Below are 20,715 nucleotides of genomic sequence, written 5' to 3'. Positions count from 1 at the left end.
CAAAAAAGAGCAGAAGGTAACCTTTGGAAAAGATTGTAACTTCCTATTTGTCAAACAGGATGAGGTTCAGCAACATCTGGAATGTTGTTAGGAATGCAGTGTCCGGGAACGCCTGGGTGGCTCTGTCATTAAGCCTCTGCCTTCAGCTCAGGTCATGATCCCAGGGTCCTGGGATCGAGCCCCACATTTGGCTCCCTGCTCTGCTGGAAGCCTGCTTCTCCCTTTCCCATTCCCCCTGCTTGTGTTCCCTCTCTCACTGTCTTCTTTCTCTCTCCCCATCTCTGTCAAATAAATAAATAAATAAAATCTTAAAAAAAAAAAGGAATGCAAAGTGTCATCCTAATGAATCAGAGAAGCTGTAGTTTAATAAGCTTTCTGGGTGATTCTAATAAACACTGAGGTTTGAGAATGACTGATAGACTATTGCTGCAGAAGTCAAGTCATTTGAACTCAGACTGATGATGTCTTGGATACAGACTCTCCATAAGCCATACTCCTCAGAACAACACACTTTAGTAATGGAGGAAGTGAAGTCACCAACTCCTCCAAATGGGCTAATCCAGATTCCTTGTCTGTGCCCCTTCTCACTCAGCTCCTCAGCCTCAATGGCCACAGGGACCAATCGTCCTTGGAAACACTCGCTCCGCATGGCTTCTGTGACCAGAGACTCTCCCGGTCTTCCTCCTGGGGTGTATGGGAGAATGGTGAGAAAGGAGGATGGAGACAGGGCCAGGTCACGCGGCACCTCTGAGACCACAAAAGGACATCTGGGTTTATTCTAGTTGCCAAAGGAAGCCATGTAAGGGCTTTATGCAAAATAATGTGATTTCTGCTATAGAATGTGCTACAGAGAGAGAAAGACTCTACAAAGGCTGGAGGAAGTGGGGAAAGCAATCAGGGCGCTTTTGCTGCCATTTAGGAGAAACATGACAGAGGAGGTAATGGCTGTGGGCAGAAGCAGAGAGCAGGCAGCTTGGAGACAGAAAGCCTTACACGATGTCAGGGATGACTCCTGGGTTTGGGGCCCAAGTAATTAGATGCTGAGGAAATGGTAGGCCATTTCTTGGGATGTGGAAGACTGAGGAGAACCAGATCTAGACATGAGGAATTAAGATCTTTGCTTTATTTATTTTTAAAGATTTTATTCACTCACCTGTCAGAGAGAACGAGAACACAAGCAGGCAGAGTGGCAGGCAGAGGCAGAAGGAGAAGAAGACTCCCCACTGAGCAAGAAGCACGATGTGGGACTCGATCCCAAGACCCCAGGATCACGACCTGAGCCAAAGGCAGTGGCTTAACCAACTGAGCCACCCAGGCATCCCAAGATCTTTGCTTTAGATGTATGACTCTTGAGACACTATCCAAGAGCTGGGTAGAGATGTCCAGTAGGTAATTAGATGGGATATGTGGAATTTAGGGAAGTCGTAAACCCACACACAGACCATTCCTGCCGTGGAAGGAGAAGTGGTCACCTAGGCATAGAATCAGGCCAGAGGAAAGAGATGCAGGTCCCAGCCATGGAGTCCCAACATGTGAAAGCTGGAGAGACGAAGAGTCAGGAAAAGGAACAATGCAACCTAATAGGTCTTAACACACAGAAAACAGGGTATAACAGAATTTTATGATTTTCTAATTAACTAAGAGGCTAAGCCTGTTGAGAATAGCGTTAAAAAGAAATCTACCCTGGTCCAATGAGATAGCCAGCTGAATGTGTTTTTGCTGACCCCTGGTTACAGAGTGGCCGGAACTTAAACTATAACTTGTCAGATCGGTGGTTCCTGACCTTTCTATGGAACATCCCAATTACCATCTTTCCAAGAATATTATCCAAACTGCTTTCATTCTGGGAGAAATTATGTCTGATGGAAGATACAAGAGTTTCCAAAATGGACTGTATGGGGCTGAATGAGCCAACCATTTTCATTTTCATCAAATAATTTCACATAAAAATAATAGAAGTAAGGCTTTTGGTTCTATCCAAGATGGAATAAGCACACTACAGCCACTGTGTTGTACGGATTACAACTAAAAACTCGGGACACAACATAAAAAGCAAGTATATGAGAGGGCACCCGGGTAGCTCAGTCAGTTAAGCTCCTGACTCTCGATTTTGGCTCAAGTCATGATCTCTGGATGGTGGGACTGAGCCCTGTGTTGGTCTCTGTGTTCTGTGGGGAGCCTGCTTGAGATGCTTTCCATCTCCGTCTGACCTTCCTCCTGTTCTCTCTCAAATAAATAAATAAATCTAAAAAAAAAAAAAGTAAGCATATAAGGATCTTGAAAATCAACAAAAGGAGATGAATTGTGGAGAGAAGTGAGCTACAGAAAAGAATTTTGTGTTTTCAAATTTTTCCTTTTTTCTCATAGTTTTGGCCTGAGGGCAGGTACTAGATGCAAAAATGAACGCGTGTTGAGGAAAGGGGAGAGAAGAGTCGAAGCCTATGGTGGAAACTGTATCTTTCTGGAAAGAAGAACCAGGAAGAGGAGACTGAAGAGAATGTATGTATATAATCCTTATTTTTTCCCCCCTCTCTCAGCTTTTCCCTGAAGATGGGCCCTTCCTGTGGAGCTGTGCTTTGGTGGCAGGTCAAGCCATTAAAATTAAAGTTGATATCCTATGTGACCAGAAGCACCAGAAAGGTGGCTCTGAGGGCCTGGGAGCCAGGAGAACTCATGAGGAGAAGAAAAGGAGCCTGAGGGTAGGTACTAGTTGCAAAAGAGGCCACCTAATTTTGTATAGGAAAACGTCCACACCATGGGATCACACTCGACCTGTGCTTGAATGGATCAGACCCAAACCAGCATAGAAAAGTCTTTGAGGGACGCCTGGGTGGCTCAGTTGGTTAAGTGGCTGCCTTCAGCTCAGGTCATGATCCCGGCGTCCTGGGATCAAGTCCCACATCGGGATCCTTGCTTGGCAGGGAGCCTGCTTCTCCCTCTGCCTCTGCCTGCCACTCTGTCTGCGTGTGCTTGCTCTCGCTTCTCTCTCTATGACAAATAAATAAATAAAATCTTAAAAAAAAATAAAAAGAAAAGAAAAGTCTTTGAGAACTGAGCTAATAGTGACACCACTGCCCATAGAACATGAAGCATCACTAGCACTGTGAACTTAACTGGGATGCTTATCTGCTATAACGGAACAAATAATTCTTCAGAGGACTTTAATTGTGCCCAGAGTTTATACAACAAATATTAAAAATATCTAGGATTGGGGCACCTGGCTGGCTCAGTCCCTGGAGCATGGGACGCTTGATCTCAGGGTCGTGAGTTCAAGCCCCATATTGGGTATAGAGTTTAGTTAAAAAAGAATAAACAAAATCTTTAAAAAAATGTCTAGGATACAATATAAAATTACTTAACATAAAAAGAATAAGAAAGTGTGACTAGTTCTCCAGAAATAACTAACAAATGCCAACCTGAGATGACCTTAAACTTGGTATTGCCATGCAGACTTAAAGTAGGGAAGCAACTGTGCTTCATGAACTAAGGGTAAACATGCCTGAAATGAATGGAAAGATAGACATTCTTGGTAGAGAAATAGAAACTATAAATAACCAAACAGAACAATTTTAGATCTGAAAAAATGCAATATGTGAAATTAAAACATTCTTTTGACGGGCTAACAGCAGAATAGAGATGATAAAAGAGAGAGTCAATGAACACGAAAATAGATCAATAGAATGTATTCAATCTAAAGAACAAAGAGAAAAACAATCGGGAAGAAAAAAGAATAGAATCCCAGGGATCTGTGGAACAATACCAAAAGTTCTAAATATTGAGGTGCCTGGCAGGCCTGGTCTGTAGAGCATGCAACTCTTGATCTCAGGGTTGTAAGTTCGAGTCCCACATTAGGTGTGGAGATTACATAAAAAAGAAAATCTTTAAAAACACAAAAGTTCTAATATTTATGCCATTGAATTTCCAAAGAAGGGAAGAGAGACTGATGCAGAAAAACGTTAGAAGAAGTAATAGGACACAAAAGACAAGGCAATAGGGAGGAATTCCCATGGATTGGAGGAGATGAAGTTGTGTAAGTACATGTTCTGTGCGATCCTAGAATGGATCCTGGAACAGAGAAAGGACATTGGTGAAAAGGTGATAAAATCCTGGGAAAATGAGTAAGTTGGTTAATAATACTGTACCAATGTTAATCACTCTGTTTTCATCATCATATCAAAGTTATGCAAGGTGTTAACATTTGAGAATGTTCGCTGAAATGTATGTGGGAAATCTCTGCAATATTTTTGGAACTTTTCTGTAAGTCTAAAATTATTTCAAAATAAAAAGGTTTTAAAATTTTTAAGTGAAAGGAAGGAAGGGAGGAAGGGGTCGTGGTTACATTAATGTCAGATGAAGTACACCCCAAAACAAAGAAGATGGCCAGCGATAAAGAGGGCCATCATCTGATGATGGAAGTCAATTCACCAAGAAGACCTAACCATCCTAAACGTGCATGCAACTAACAACAGAATGTCAAAACACATGCAGACAAAAGGAGTAAAGCTGAATGGATAAATAGAAAAATCAACAATTACATTTGAAGACTTCAACACTTCTCTGAGTAATTGCTAGAACCCATGGAAGGAAAATCAGTAAGGGAGTCGATGACCTGAAAAGCACTACCAATCAACTTGACCTAACTGGCGTTTTCAGAATACTCTACTCAACAGCATCTGAACACATATTCTTTTCATGTGAGATTCTGCAAAATTAGAATACCCTGGAAGAATTATGTCTTGACTTGGGATCACCAAGAATGGATTTCCCGGGGCACCTGGGTGGCTCAGTGGGTTAAAGTCTCTGCCTTCGGCTCAGGTCAAGATCCCAGGGTCCTGGGATCAAGCCCCGCACTGGGCTCTCTGCTAGGCAGGGAGCCTGCTTCCTCCTCTCTCTCTGCCTGCTTCTCCACTTACTTGTGATCTGTGTCTGTCAAATAAATAAATAAAATCTTAAAAAAAAAAAAAAAGAATGGATTTCCCCTCTTAGAGATCTCCAGGACACCTGGCACAAACCCGAGTTTCCATCCGAGATTCTGAGTGCCAGTGGAGACCTTCTCTGAGGTGTTTGCCTGCTATCTCTCGGAGCATTGGTGGTTTTCTGTGGCTGCCTTCTGCTTTGATGTTTGCTGTGACTTCCAGGAAAGGAAGTACTTCCTCTAAATTAATGTTGTATCTGGTACCTAATCTATATCAATTCATCAGGAGATCAGCAAGTGCACCAGCCTAACAGCATTCTTCTTACTTTCTCATCTTTTAAAACCCAGGGTGTGAGAATATGTGTGTCTGTTGTGTGTGTGTGTGTCTGTGTGTGTGCGCACATGCACATGCACATCTTTGAGTCCTATAACTCGTTTCAGATATTATCAGGTTCGTGTGTCATCAGATACTGATTTGCTGTGCAGTCATGGGGGACAAAATGTGTTCACGTCTTAATCCCTGGAACCTGTGAATATGTGACCTTACATGGTAAGAAGGACTTTACAGTGTGATTAAGTTAAGAACTTTGAGATGAGATTATCCTGGGTTATCTGAGTGGGCCCCACGTAAGGACAAGGATCCTTGTAAGAGGGAGACAGGAGATGATGAGTCAGAATCGTTAATTCCACTTCTTGATACGCCCACATTCTACCCACAGTCTCCACCGTTAATTTAACTGATGAGAAAGGGAAGACTGAAAGGAAAAACAAAACAAAACAAACTGTGGGTTGCCTTATTTTTCCCTCTCTCGCCATGCCATTTTTGACATAAGTGGTTAAAACTAACATAAAGAAGGAAGGGAAGTGAGGAAGGCTATGGTAGGTCATCTGTGCTAGAACACTATTGCCTTCTTTCTGTAATCCCTGCTTATCAATTGCTTTAAGAGTCAGAGTTTCTGGAAGTATTCGCACATCACTACAGGCCCTCAGCCCACAGGGAAACCGGAAGTGATAACAAAGCACCATGATGTTAAGGGAGTGCCCAGGGAGGAGGCATGGCAGAGGGACAGCAAGACCTTGCCTTCTGCTCACCATTAAAGCGTGAATTATAAAGAGGAAGGAGACTTAGCAAACTGTATTTCATACTAAACAGTGTTCTGAATGAGGTCCAATCAAAATAATACAAACTCAAATAATTGATTTATTATATTTAAATAGTTAAGGAATCATAACAGATTTGTTATGTTCCTACTTCCTCATCCTTATCTTGAAAAAATTACCTCCTCCTCCACCTTGTCCGGCTCAGGAGAGGAGCCAGTTACCGCACTCAGGCATTCAGTTTAACTCAAAATTTCCTGGCAACTAATGTGAGAAGAATGAAACTGTAAAGGGAAAGCACAAATTATAATGTCCTACACAGTTTTTCATTCACTTGTTTGTAAAAAAACTCAGAACAAAAAATAAACAGGAAGGTTACTATTTCATACAGTTTAGTACTCATTTTTTTTTTTTAAAGATTTTATTTATTTATTTGACAGAGAGAGATCACAAGCAGGCAGAGAGGCAGGCAGAGAGAGAGAAGGAAGCAGGCTCCCTGCTGAGCAAAGAGCCCGATGCGGGCCTCGATCACAGGACCCTGAGATCATGACCTGAGCCGAAGGCAGCGGCTTAACCCACTGAGCCACCCAGGCACCCAGTACTCATTCTTAATCTGGGAGAATGTACATTAAGTACAACTGGCTTATTGGGGTATAGACATAAGCTGGCTTTATTTTTTCCAAGGCCTGCCTCCTGAAGGTGCTTGGTTGAACTTCCCTTTCTTACTGGGCGGTAGCCCTCTTTGAAAAGTTTCATTTTGATCGCTTCATTTTTCGTCCTCCTCCTGGCTGTGAGAATTCTGTCAAGCCATTGTGTAAGATTCAGTTCTGCTCAAGTCTTCATTCTCCCCTCTGACTCTCCCGTCTCCTTACTTGACCAGGTTGGGTTTCACCCCTCTCTGGGCTTGTCCTTGCTTGCCTGCAGTGCCCCGACTGGCCAGTAGCCCAGACATGGTGCATCCTGTGAGGCAGGAATGTCAACGCTGGTTACTTGTGAGGTGAACCCAACAGCCCTGAAGGAATCTGCCCACGATACTGTCACCAGGTGTGGGAGAGTTAGATCCTGGAACCATCTGCCTTTATCCCACTGTTTGAGTCTGTTCAAGCTGCTCTAACAAAAACCATAGACTGCGTGGCATAAACAACATTTATTTCTCACCGTTCTGGAGGCTGGGAAGTCCGAGATCAAGATGCCGGCAGATGTGGTGTCTGATAAGGCCTGCTTCCCAGTTCACAGATGGCTGTCTTCTCCACATGTCCTCACGTGGCAGAAGGGACAGACAGCATATATTTCTGGGGTCTTATTAAAGCACTAATTCCTTGGGGTGCCTGGGTGGCTCAGTGGGTTAAAGCCTCTGCCTTCGGCTCAGGTCATGATCCCAGGGTCCTGGGATCGAGCCCCGCATCAGACTCTCTACTCGGCAGGGATCCTGCTTCCCCCTCTCTCTCTGCCTGCCTCTGCCTACTTGTGATCTCTCTTTCTCTGTCAAATAAATAAAGATTTTTTAAAAAAAGCACTAATCCCATTCCCGAGAGCTCCACCCTCATATCTAATCACCTCCCAAAGGCCCCCACTTCCTACTACCATCACATGGGGGTTTCAACATATGAATTTTGGGGGGCACACACATGTTCAGTCTACAGTACCCACCCAAGTGCTTGTAAGGCCACCTCAGACGGTCTACACCTAACAGAGGCATCCTAGAGGCCCCTTACCTGGCACCCTGTTGAGTGGCCCAGGCCCAGTCACCTTCCCCTGGTGATACTTTCATTGCAGTTCTGCCCAACTGTGGGTGACTGGCTGCTTCACAGAACCCACCCCCCCACCCGTTCTGACAACACCGTCTTCTTCCTTTCCCAAGGGTGCAAGGCGCTCTGCAGAAGAAGGTGGTTACTGGCCCAGAGATGGGGACAGGGAAGGAAGAAAGAACCTCTCTTCCTGACCAGCAAATTCCTCAAAGCCTGGCCTCCAACCCCTCGGCCATGGAGCAGAGACATGGGGTGGTGGAGGCTGTGTTTGGTAGGATTTATTTTCCTGTTCTCAGTAAACCCTAGGCTGATGCCTAAAGCTCATGGCATGCTAAATTCAGAATGTGGGGTGTTTTATACCCAGCTTTAGGCCTTAGCCTGGATTCCTGAACGACAGGGGAAAAACCTCCCTCAACATTTTATGGCCTAAGTACATGTGCTGAAACCGTATCATCAATCATCAATTATCAATAACCGGCCTCTACCTTGGGCCTTGGGCTAAGCATATACGGTGGATACAAAGGACTTAAATATATTTTCCTGCAGGCAAAGTGATACAGATTAATAGGGAGACTGATCAAATATGTTAACAAAACAATGCAGAAAATCAAAATACCCAGAACAATTATACTAGCATATGCTTTAACGTTATACCCGTTTTGTAGAAGAAGGGACAAGGCATATTTCTTTAAGTGGGTTGTAACTAGATGTCTTCACTTTATCCATGCTTTAAAATTATTTTTTTAAACTTGGGAATAATTTACAGAAGAGTCACAAAAATAGGAGAGAATTTCTATATATCCCTCACTGAGCTTCCCCCACTGCTAACATCTTCCATAACCATGATACAATGATCAAAACTAAGAAACTAACATCAGTGTAATACTATTTACTAAAATGTGGACTTTTTGAGTGCTATCATTTTTTTCCCCACTAAAGTCCTTTTTCTGTACCAGGATCTAATCCAAGGTACCATTATTCTATCTTTAGTCATCAGGCCTCTTTGGTGTCCTCTACTCTGTGACTGTTTCTTAGTGTTTCCTTGTCTTTCGTGACTTTTACCATGGTTAAGAGTTCAGGTCAGGTATTTGTAGAATGTTAGGCAATCTAGATTTTCTGACTTTTTTCTCATGATAAGAATGGGGTTTTGGGGGAGCCTGGGTGGCTCAGTGGGTTAAAGGCTCTGTCTTCGGCTCAGGTCATGATCTCAGGGTCCTGGGATCGAGCCCCACATCGGGCTCTCTGCTCAGCAGGGAGCCTGCTTCCTCCTCTCTCTCTGCCTGCCTCTCTGTCTACTTGTGATCTCTGTCTGTCAAACAAATAAATAAAATCTTAAAAAAAAAAAAAAAAGAATGGGGTTTTGTGGATTTGGGGGAAGAATAGTACAGAAGCGAACTACCCTTCTCCTTGATCATAAAACAACCTGACTTATTACCAGAGAGTTAACCTTGATCACATGGTTAATGTGGTGTCTGCCAAGTTTTTCTGGTCTAAATTTGCCCCCCTCTACCCCCACCGGCCTTTCCATAGTCCATTTGTTAGAAAAGAGTCACTAAATCCAGCCCACACTCCACACCAAAGGGAAGGGGAATTATTGACTAATTTGTGGACAGACGTGTTAGAGTCATCATAGTAATGTATAAATATTTGGGGGGAGCTCTTTTAAGCTATGCAACTATCTTATTTCTCTTTAAAGTGTCATCCACTAATTTTAGCATTCATGAGCATTCAGCAATTATTCTGTGGGGTCTTCTTTTTATTATTAAGTTTTTATTTTAATTCCAGTATAGTTAACATACAGTTCTATGGTGTCTTAGTAGTGATTTTCTTCTTTCTTCTATATTTATTATTCAGAATTCATCAGGAAGGAAGAGTTCTCCCTTTCCTCCATTTTATTCACTTGTTGGTATGGACTCAAGAACATTTACTTTGTTCTTTGACATACAAATTTATATCATAATTATTTATTTTTATGCTGAAATTGTTCTAGCTTTGTCCCCAGGAACTCTTTTAGATGGCTCTTTTTGACGTACCTTCATATTATCTTGTGTTTTCTTCCCCTGACACCCTCCTCTCTTTTTCTTTCTTTCTTTTTTTTAAAAGACCATCTACAAGATGGTCAAGCTCCCTCTCCCTGTGTTTTCCATACCCTATCCCTAGAACTGGCCATTTCTCCAAGGAGCTCTGGTTCCTTCTACTGGCAATGAGATTTAGAAACCAGGACCTGGGTGCTGAGTGTGTTCATTACTTCTAGGGTGTCATTTCTTCTAGACCCTCCAGTGGACAGAGCTAAGAAATATATGTCTGCTAGCCTACGTATACACATATCTATATTTCTGTATCTATTTGTATATATATTAAAATAAACAAGAGTTCAAACTATAGTTCCAACTCTAATTCAGTACCACAGAATTCATTGTAGCCTTTTTTAAAAAAAAAAGTTTTATTTATTTATTTATTTATTTATCTATTTATTTATTTGACAGACAGAGATCACAAGTAGGTGGAGAGGCAGGCAGAGAGGCAGAAACAGGCTCCCTACTGAGCAGAGAGCCCAATGCGGAGCGGAGCTCGATCCCAGGACCCCGGGATTATGACCTGAGCCAAAGGCAAAGGCTTAACCCCCTGAGCCACCCAGGCACCCCCACTGTAGCCTTTCAAATAGTGAGAAGCCTACCCCTTCTTATCTATATTTACTTATTTGTTGAATCTTAGTATACATTTTAAAGTAGTTTCAAGATTCCTAACCTATATACCTCTGAGATATGAATTTACCAACTAGAGTACAGTGTTTGTGTAGTTTTTTGTGTGTCTCTATCTTACAGTTTCAAGTGAAAACATGATTTCCTAAAGTTAATTAGACCAGCTCCTTTTTCCTGCCACCCCCTTCATCTGTAATATAGTTAGCTTTATTTGTCTTAATCTGCATTCCATCATGGCTTCCCCTGACAGCGTGGTTAATTAAAAAAATTTACATACAGTAAAAGCCACTCGTGGTGCTATATAGTTTGTGTTTTGACAAGTGCACCGAGTCCTGTATCCATCACCACAATATGATACGGAAGAACCCCAGCAACCTAAAAATTCCTCTGGAGTGAACTTCCCTTTCCCTAAACCTGGCAACCACTGATCTGTTTTCCATCCCTATAGTTTTGTCTTTTCCAGAATTTCATATGAGTGGAATCACACAATGTGTAGATTTTTAGGTCTAGCTTCTTTCACAGAAAAATGTATTTAAAATTTGTCCATGTTGTTGCACAAACCAATAGTTCATTCCTTTTTCCTGCTGAGTATAGATAACTTTATTACATGGATTACATGGATATACCACAGTTCATTTTTCCATTTACCTGTTGAAGGACATCTGGGTTATTTCTAGTTTTGGCAATTGTGAATAAAGCTGCTATAAATAGTCATATATGGGCTTCTGTATGAACACAAGTTTTCAGTTCTCTTGGGTAAACACCCAGGAGTGGAATGGGTTGGCTGTATAGTAATTGCAGGTTTAAAAGAAACTGTCAAACAGTTGCAATGAATGACCCTCTGGTGTCCACATGTTCTCTAGCATTTTGTTGTGCACACTCTTTTTCAACGGGAAACTGCTGCCCCACCCCAACTCTGACTTCTTCCTTCTTTTTGGCCTCTGCCAGGATTACAAACTAATCCGTATTCTTGCTTTGTGTCTTGCTGGTATTTGCCAAGGTAACAATTTTGGACACCTCATGTTTCTACTGTGGATGAAAGTATTCTCATTTTTAATCTAGTAACCATCCTATAAGGCAGTTTCAGCAAACATTCTTAGGTTCGTATGAGAGTTACCAGCACCCTGCTTGGGAAGAATTCTTTTCTGGCTTTCCCAGATGTTGGCTTTTGTGAGTCCCTTAACTTCTGTGTATCTCAGCCTCTTTGTAGTCTACCTGAAAGAACCCTGAAATACAAGGATGGTCAGTGGTCTACACCAGCCCCTTTAGTGGCTATGGATCCAGCAGGATAGACTACTCCACGGAACTCTTCAGCTGGGTGACTGGGTCCTAATTTGTCAGGAAGGAGCTATGTGTGTGGCCTGTGCTTGGAGTCCCTGTCTCCTGACTTGGCAGGTAGCACATTCTCATAGTCATTAGAAGTGTCATTTGACATTTCTTCTCCATGTTCTATCTGACTAGTCTCAATCTGTGCAGATGGCTGGCAGGTCACAGGTTCCCCTAGAGCCAGAACCCTACCTGATTGCATGACAAATTGGATGTGGGTATCTGGACTCTCCATCCTGCCTTCTACGTGGTCTGGGTTTGAGGAGATCACTTCTTCTTCCACCTGCTGCTGGTTTCTATTGGTAAGTGCTGATGGGACATTTTCATAATCTCTATAGCACTGGAAAGCCATCCGTGGCTGCTTCCCCTGGAGGGTCTCAAGATTCAACCCTGCCATGTTGACATAGTCATTCGAGGTCTCAGATGAGCCTTCCTCATCACTGAGTGGATCATCACTCTTGGATCTTGGAGACCGAAAACTGGCATGGTCACTGCCATTCCCATAGCCCTTGTCTTTTTCCTCAATAAGCTCTAGCTCCCGCTCCTGGGCACTTGGGAGGGCGAAGAGGTTCTCAGGGGTGCTGTTGGTAGAAGCTAGAGCCTTAGCAATCTCCTCTGCTGTGGGGACATTGATGTAATCTCTTGAATCCTCTGAAGAAATGCTCCGGCAGTCTCTGGTTGTTCTGATATTGACATAGTTTGCCGAGGGAGTGAGGTCCCCACACATCTGGAGCCATGTGGCATTGTCATAGATGCCTACTGCATAGCCGTTGGCAGGAGCATGGTCTCCGTACAGCCAGAGGCCACTGCCTGCTTGGGAGGGCTATAAGCAAGAAGAGAAAGCCAGTGACAGGATGGAAGCAGAAATACCGACGAAGCCTTTCTCCTTCCCCATCTAGTACCGCTATCTGATAACTCCTTCACTTGGTTCTCCCCTTGGAGAAAATGTCTAAGTTGGGGGTCTGCAAATGCAAAGCCTTAGATCCTAGGTAGGTATGAACAAAGCGGGTGAAGCTTAAGGAAAGCAACAGTGTAAATGTGATCATAAATTCCTACTGGATTTTGGCCACAGTGTGGGTGTTCAACGGAGAGTCTCTAGGCGGGAGTATTAGAAACTGGAGAGAGTGGGCTGCCTCAGAGCTCATCATGAGGCAGTACAGCCTAGTGTCCAAAGGTAGCGACTCAGCCTTAGACTCAGGGTGTGAATCCCGCCTTACTACTCTGTGTGGGCAAGTTACCTAATCCCTTCGTGCCTTTCTTCCCTAGCATATAAAGTGGGGACAATCATAATACCGCCATAATATGGGTTCTGTGAGGTGTTAGTGTATGACTATGTGTGAAGTGTATGGAAGGTTCCCTGCCCATGGAAAGCATTAACACTGTTGGTATTATTAGTAAAGGGGCAGCTGACATAGAGACTCAGCCCCTCATGGCCATTTAAGGACGCCCGTTTGCTGTTTCCAGAACTTCTGACTTTTCAAGAAAAGCTGGACATCCAGACTTTAATGTGAAATCTTTTCAATTTTTAGATGCTGGCAACTGGCTCCACGTATCGTTCACATGCTACAGAGTCCAAATCAGATGTGTTGTGGCCTTAAACGGGGTTGGGACTGAGCGCCGGAACTCACTTTGGCAGCGGAATTTCCTCTTCCCTGCGTGTTATCAGCCAGGAGGACCTGCAACCCCAGGAAGTCTTGGAGATGGGAACAGAGCCCAAGCGTGGGACACATGGGGGAGGGACCGGGAGGTGACCACATGGTAATGAACCCAGAGCTCTGGCTAATGAGAGGCTGGGGAGCATCGGGAGCAGCAGCCACGGTAAGACTGTGTTTTCTTGAAAGGACCGCAAATCGAAGGGACCGATTCTTCGAGGAGCAAGAGAGAACTTATCTATGGGATGAGCCCCCGAGCTTCAAAGGCGTCCTTTTACTCTCTGGGGTCTCTGCTCCACAGTGTTACAGGACTTCTGCCTGGCGCTGCCTCCAGATCATATGACACATACGGTCACGGTCATTCACCATAGCACTCCCCTGGTAACCTCGGAAATCCCCCGTTTGATCACTTTCTACACCAGCTACAGTCCTCAACGACTTACAAAGATACCTGCCCTTGAGGAGGACTGAAACAATTTGCCCCAGACCCCAGGAGAAATTCCCCAAGGAGGGTTTTAAAGATGTTTTGAGCACAAGTTGCATTGTTGGAATATTTGTGTACCCTCCTGAGGTGATTTACTTGGAAAGGGACGATACTCTATTGGGATAAGCCGTTACCTGTCTTTCTTAGAACAATCCACTTCTGTTCTGACATCATGTCCTTGAATACGTGCGCTCTGATGCCCTCCCCCAAATCCCAAACAATTGTTTCCACCTTTCTTAATTTTTCTCCCTGGGCTGCAGGGAGGTCCTGAGCTTGTCTTCCTAATATATTAATAGGGTCACAGAGCACCTGCCAGGGGACATGCTGTTTGTCGGGAAAGGAGATCTGTGACCTGAGCTCGTTTACCTCAGTTCTGTCAGAGATATGCCATTTCTCCCAAGGGGCTCGTCCCTTCACTTGACTCTTACCACAGGCTCAGAAGGAGGGCTATCGGAATTTCTGGACAGGAGGCTCTCGGTACTAAAAATACGGTTACTTCTTGACTGACGTCTCCCTGAAAGAACAGAGAATGAGTCCTGAAGCTAGGAGGCCAGTCCCCAAACGCTTCAGCCTAAAAAGTCCCCGCAGAGAGGGTGAAGTGGGTTCTTGTGGTGTCTGGTATTTAGGGCTTGGTGTTCTGTGGCAAGAGGGTCAGAGCTGGGGGAATGATGTGCTCTGAGGCCTGGAACTGTCCTCGGTTTCTAGCAAGGACCAGAGGGCACAAACTAGCAGAGTGGTTCGTGGCTCCTGAGGCAAAACTTATCCGCCTGTAATCCCGGAGGCCATGTTCTCCTTCTGCATGTCTCCCCATCCCTAGACATACCCATCTGTCTTTGGCCAACTTCATACCAAGACAAAACAACCCCTCCCTTGACCCAGAAGACCCCCATCTCCCTTTTCAGAGCTCTCTAGGCCCCCAGTGGAGTTACTTCCTGTTTCTGTCTAGCTCATCCTCCTCCATGCTCCTTGAAGGGCAGAAGGGTTGAGTGTTTAAAGAAAGCTGCTTCTGGGTGGTGAGAGGACATTCTGGAGGCAGAAGGTCGGTGACACGCGTGCTCCATAGATAGAAAGAAAAACCTACCCAGCTCTTCTCGCCTCTGGGGTAAGGAGTCATAAATATTTTTAGCTCCTTGTCTGGGTCGAGACAGAGACAGTAAGGGCATGACGGTAACTCGAAAGTAAGGAGCTTGTCCTGCAAGACAATGAGAGACCAGTGTTAGAAAATGTGGGGGCCCCTGGGGATGAGATGGTCCCTGAAAGTGTTCCCCACTCTCACTATGTATCATAAAAAGTACATTTTCACACTTGCCCAAGTCGCTTTGAGCTAGAAGACTTGGTACACAGAAGCAGGAGGAAGAAATGGGGGCATGTGGGGCATTGGGCATGAGCGTCCCAGGGCAACAACTTTCAAAATGGAACTCCAGTCAGCACAGAGCCTTTTGGAGCCACAGCTTAGATGAGTAAGACAGTGACCAGTGTGTCAGAGAAGAACGGAGTATTTCCCAGTGTAAGAGCTTATCCTGGAAGAATAAACGGGGCTTTGAATGCCAGGCTGTGTGATTGATGCCTGTGCATCTCAACTTGGGACAATCAAGGGACTCACGGTACTTCTTCCATTTACTCCAGTTCCACAGGCTGTAGAAAATCACAGTGGTCAGGAGGATGGCAAGGAATCCTGCAAATCCAGAAAAGATGGCGCTGCTCTGGTCTTTCTCTCTGTGAGGAAGAATAAGTGCCATGTCTAGCTGTAGGAGGCTGAGAAGGTCGGAGAAGAGGCTTCCTGCAGGAACTGGAGCCCGAGGACTTGGAATGGGAGCCTGAGGTGGGTGGGCTGTGTCGCTGGAGAGAGGGTCTTCTATGTGGACGGAGGGAAACTGGACACAGGAGAAGGGCACAGTCCCTTTGGAATGCCTGCTGGGTGCCTTGGGTTTGTGTGTGTGTGAAACTCGTTTGATCTTTACAACAGTCTCATCTCTCCTTGGGGCCAGAAACGTGGGATTCAGACTCAGCGAGGCAGAGTAATATATCAAAGATCACATAGAAGGGAGGAGCCAAGATGGAAAGTGAGTCTAGGTCTGTTGGGGCCCAAAGACCATGCTCCTTCTACTGTATCCCCCTGTCCTCCAAAGTCACCAAATCAGGTTCATCTGCCCTTACTCCCCCTCATTCCCTCTTCCTGGGCGTCCTGTCTTGTGTGGAAGAAGGGGTTACCCACCGTGCAGGGAGGGAGCTGCTCCATGACCGAGTCTGCCTTGTGGGCATTTTTCAACCCCCGTTTACCAACGTGTGGAGCTGGTCTCCAAGCAACACTTGCTGTTTTGTGGAACGTAACCACTGCACATGCAGGGGTGAGTTCCTGCTGCTTGTGATTCCCTGACAGGGCTGGGGTTACTGCCTCGCTTTGCCTACTGTAACGAGAAGTCGCCGGGAGGTGGGGGTGGTGGTGACAGCCGAGTCTCTAGCAGACCTAAATATTAGAAACCAGATCAGCTACCAGGGAAGACTTTTGTGCTCCTGAGTCCTAGGCTTGTTTACCCAACTTATACCAGACCTTTCCTCTAGGCTGCCCAACGGATGTCTCAAACCAGATACATCTGAAACAGAATGCCCTTTCTTCTCCCAGAAGCCTGCTTCTCCTCCGGTGTTGCCCATCAGCTAGCGGGTGGGTCAGAAGCCTTGGAGCCATTCTTGACTGCTCCTTTGCTTTCACACCTCACTTCCAGTCAACGAGCAGATTCCATCTGCTCAACCTTGGGCATCTTTCCCAAACCCAGTTACCTGTTGCCCCTCCACTGCCACAACCACTCCACCCCCACCTCCAACCCACTGTGTGCTCTGCACGGACCTTTGCAGTAACCTCCCTAAGCGTTGTCTTGCTTTCACTCTTGACCCCAACATCCTATCTTCACACAGGAGCCAGTGTGATCTTCTTAACAGTAAGTTAGATCATGTCTCCCCTCTTCTTGTGACCCATGTGACCTTGATCACACTTGGGATAACAGCCACAGTTCCTACCCAGTGAGGACGTCATGGCACCTTATGTTCTGGCTTCTGCCTACCTTCTTATTCCTCGTTTTTAAAAAAATGATTTATTTAATTAATTTATTAGAGAGAGAGAAAGAGAGAGAGTGTGTGCGTGTGCGCATGGGGGAGGGGCAGAGGATGAGAGTATCTCAAGCAGACCCTGGGTTGAGTGCAGAACTGATGTAGGGTTCGATTCCACGACCCTGAGGTCATGACCTGAGTCCAAATCAAGAGCCAGATGCTTGAATGCCTGAGCACCCAGACACCCCTATGCCTACCATCTGACCTCATTTCCTATCACTTCCCTTCTGACTGCGGCAGCCAGGACTCCTGGCCTGTCCTTGGCCACGAATGGCACATTCCTGCCTCTGACCAGCAGCTCCCTCTCCCAGGTGTCTGGGTATGTAGCTCAGTCCCTCATTTCTCTTGGCCTCTTCTGAAATGTCACCGGCTCAGACAAGCCTATTACTCTCAGGCCCCTTAAGTCTGTTCTGTGTTTTCCTCATACACTTAAGACTGATGGACATTATATTATACATCTCTTCGTTTATCTGTTTATATCTGATTTTCCCGTTTGACTGTCAGCTCCAGGAAGCCATGGACTTGTCGATCCTGTTGATCTGGTGACTGGAACAGTGCCTGGCACTTAGCAAGGGCAAGATAGATATTTGTTGAATGAATGAGTGAATTAACAAACATGAATGAAAACAGAAGTGAATATTTTGGGGGGTGCTTCAGGGTTCGGACAGCTTTGGAATTCATTCCCCATCAGCGCTCCTGTCCACTGGTGGGGGACACATCTTTGTCATGGTAATCACATTTATTTCCCTAAATGACAGCGATTTTAAATTGCTGAGTTACCCTGTTATCACAGAGCTGAGATTTATAGCTACAGCTGTTGCCGAAGCTCCAACTGCTATTGGACTTTTAATTTTTGTTAGTATGATCCTGAACATTTGAGCAGTAAAATTTATAACCATGATTAGTTCTGTGAGATTTTATATCCTAAAGATGTATCTTGATCACATCTATGATTACGTTTCCCACTCATGGAAAGTTTTTAGAATCTTGAAACACATTGTTGAAAAAACGGGCCTTTTGTTTCCATCATGGTGGGACCTAGTTTCTTTTGGAGGTAGGGGAGAGTGGTTGTTGGGACCCAAGACAGGAAGAATTGAGGACAACAATTGGGGCCTCTGCGAGGTGAGAAATCCAGCCAGGCCAGGCAACGAGGTCTTAGGAAATGCTGTGTTAACACTGCCTTCCCTTTCCCCCTGCGACTCCCATTTCTCTTTTAAACCTATTCCTTTCCTCCCAGCAGTCCTGAGCAAGCTTCTCTAAGCCTAGAGTTTGGTGGTCTCAGTGGACCTGAGCGTGGTTGAGAGCGCAAGGAGCACTGCTGGGGTAGGAGCCCCCAGGGTTGCCCAGGGCTGTCTGTCTAAATCAGGGGAGGGTGGAGCTCATCACCCCGAGTCACTTACCTGTCCAGGCTGCCCTCAGTCACCTGAAGAGTCCTGGCCTCCAAGGTCCTCCCTCCAATGTTGGAAAGAGTCGGGGTGATCATATCCGCTGTCACGGCAACCTCTCTGGCTTCAGCTTCTCCTCCTAAGCCTTTTCTTACTTGTCAACAGCTAACACATGTTGCCACTTCTCCTGGCTCTTCCTAAGTTGCCATCCCCCAGGAGAAAAGGCAAAATTGGTTTTACATACCATCGGAAACACTTTTTTAAGTAGACAAGACTGATAGAAATCCTCCTCGTCTCCATGTTTTCCAATTTTTCTAGAACTTTCTTCCCCCCCCAAACTTGCATCTCCCTGGCCTCTCCCCCTGAAATGTTAGGCTGTGTATGGACCCCAAACACAAAAATGACGACAGGCTTGGTTCTACCTGGATGTGGCTGCAGTGCCCACTGCGGGAGGCGAGCGCTCGGCCGAGTGCGGGGCTCCCCGAGAGAGGCGGCCCCGGGAGACGGAGACGGCATGCTCTCAGCCCTCTGGTGTAAGTGTGAGGGGCCCAGACGGGGAAACTGCCAAGACGCTCGAGAGAGACTCCGTGAGAAACTCATCCTCCCCCAACCCCCACAGCAGACAGAAAAGAGCAAACATTTGCCAGAATGGAAACAGAGAGTCGTCACAGGAAACGACACCACCAACGTGCTTCTGAAGCACGGGGCACAGGAAATGCTGCTCAGCTATAATAAGAGAAGAAAACATGTCTGCAGCCCCTGCTCCCCAGGTTGGCCGGGAGCGCTGTGGACTTGTCGGTGTAGGGAGTGTGACTAAAGATGGAACAAGGTGGTGGGGGATTTGTGACTATTTCTCTGGGCTTCTACAGGGGAACAGGCGGTTTTCATCGACACTTCCCCGGTCGATGTTGACAAAGCTGGTCTGTGTTTCACATTTAGAGACTCTCTGGAGCGGACGCTCAGAATGGAGCCCATGCTGGGGCAGCCGGGACCCTGAAGGCCATTCCTTCTTGAAGCCCTGCCCTCCCTGGCCCCTGGCCGCCTCACTCTCGCAGGCCTCTTCTGGAGATCCATCCCAGGCCTGCTTGCTGTGCACCCATCTCTGAGGCCGGACCCCTCATTCCCCGTGCCGACCCAAAGTGTCCCAAACTTAGACAGTTGTTCAAAATTTGTTTCTAGCTGCCTTCTCTTTCCCTTACCCATCTCCTGAAACTCTTTGCAGCTTGGGGGAGTCCAAAGAGAAGGGGTCACTGAGACTTTTAGGAGGCTGTGAAAGGCCTCTGAGCAGGCTTTCCACAAGGAAATGGACTCCCAGAGGGCTGGCATGGAAGACCGCCAGCACCTCAGCACCGTGGCCCTCCCCCATCTCTTCCCCCCGGACACCAAGGCCCCAGGCTTCCCGGGGCTGTCTACCCCTGCTCTGCGCATCCAGGCTCTCACAGGCCCCCAGGGGAGAGGGGCTGAAGCTGGGAGACTGGGTCCTGCCTGGCTCTCCTGGGAACACTGCCTTCCAAGTCCTTGCTGCCCTCCTTCCACATGGCCTTACCTGGCAGGAAGCAGAGGCGATTCCAGAGGCAGCTGGTTCTGAGAGCTGGAATCTGGGTCTCTGCCCGCTTGTCCTCGGGAATGGGTCTGAGTAGAACCAGAACTCCTGAGGAGAAAAAGATCCCTCTCTCCCTGGCCCCTGTGGCCGGGACTAGTGGGCGAGACAGCGAGGCTCCCCGGACCTATCCCGAGCCACTGGTACCAGCAGACGGCTGTGTGTGAACCGGGAGCTTGGAAGGCGGTACAAAGAGAAGGGCCAACAGGACCAAGCCTCAGAACCCTGACCGCTACTTTAAAAAACATTTTTTTTTTTTTTTTTAAAGAAATTCTCCTGCATGATCATCTTAAGATTTCGCTCTTATCTACCCAGAGCGCTTGAGTCAGACTAATCTTCCCTCCGGTCTCCTGACTCCCTCCTCCCCCCACACTTGAGGGAAGCAAATTTCTGAACGGAAGCTGTGCCGTGGTTTCCAGACCGGGTTGAGTCCTGCCACCGTCTCTCCTTTCCCTCCAGCCTTGCCACGACCAGCCAAATCAACCAACACAAACCTGCTGTGTGGGGGCGCCTGGGTGGCTCAGTGGGTTAAGCTGCTGCCTTCGGCTCGGGTCATGATCTCAGGGTCCTGGGATCAAGTCCTACCTCGGGCTCTCTGCTCAGCGGAGAGCCTGCTTCCCTCTCTCTCTCTCTCTCTCTCTCTGCCTGCCTCTCCGTCCACTTGTGATCTCTCTCTGTCAAATAAATAAAAAATCTTAAA

At 46.2% G+C, this 20,715-nt stretch overlaps 1 protein-coding gene across 1 annotated transcript; it reads right to left on the bottom strand.

Annotated features, from left to right (window-relative positions):
• Window positions 1-10,364: 10,364 nt before the first annotated feature.
• On the bottom strand, window positions 10,365-18,999 carry LAX1 (lymphocyte transmembrane adaptor 1). The gene is made up of 6 exons (XM_044266342.1): window positions 18,838-18,999; window positions 18,431-18,612; window positions 15,529-15,641; window positions 15,007-15,117; window positions 14,354-14,439; window positions 10,365-12,612 (listed from the first exon to the last, which is right to left on the bottom strand). Exons 2-6 carry the CDS (start codon window positions 18,511-18,513, stop codon window positions 11,812-11,814), a joined length of 1,194 nt encoding a protein of 397 aa, XP_044122277.1. The 5' UTR covers window positions 18,514-18,612; window positions 18,838-18,999; the 3' UTR covers window positions 10,365-11,811.
• Between the last annotated feature and the right edge of the window lie 1,716 nt (window positions 19,000-20,715).

The sequence above is a fragment of the Neovison vison genome, chromosome 10 (genome assembly GCF_020171115.1).
Source record: "Neovison vison isolate M4711 chromosome 10, ASM_NN_V1, whole genome shotgun sequence".
NCBI lineage: Eukaryota > Metazoa > Chordata > Mammalia > Carnivora > Mustelidae > Neogale > Neogale vison.
This window is presented reverse-complemented; position numbering and strand designations above follow the sequence as displayed.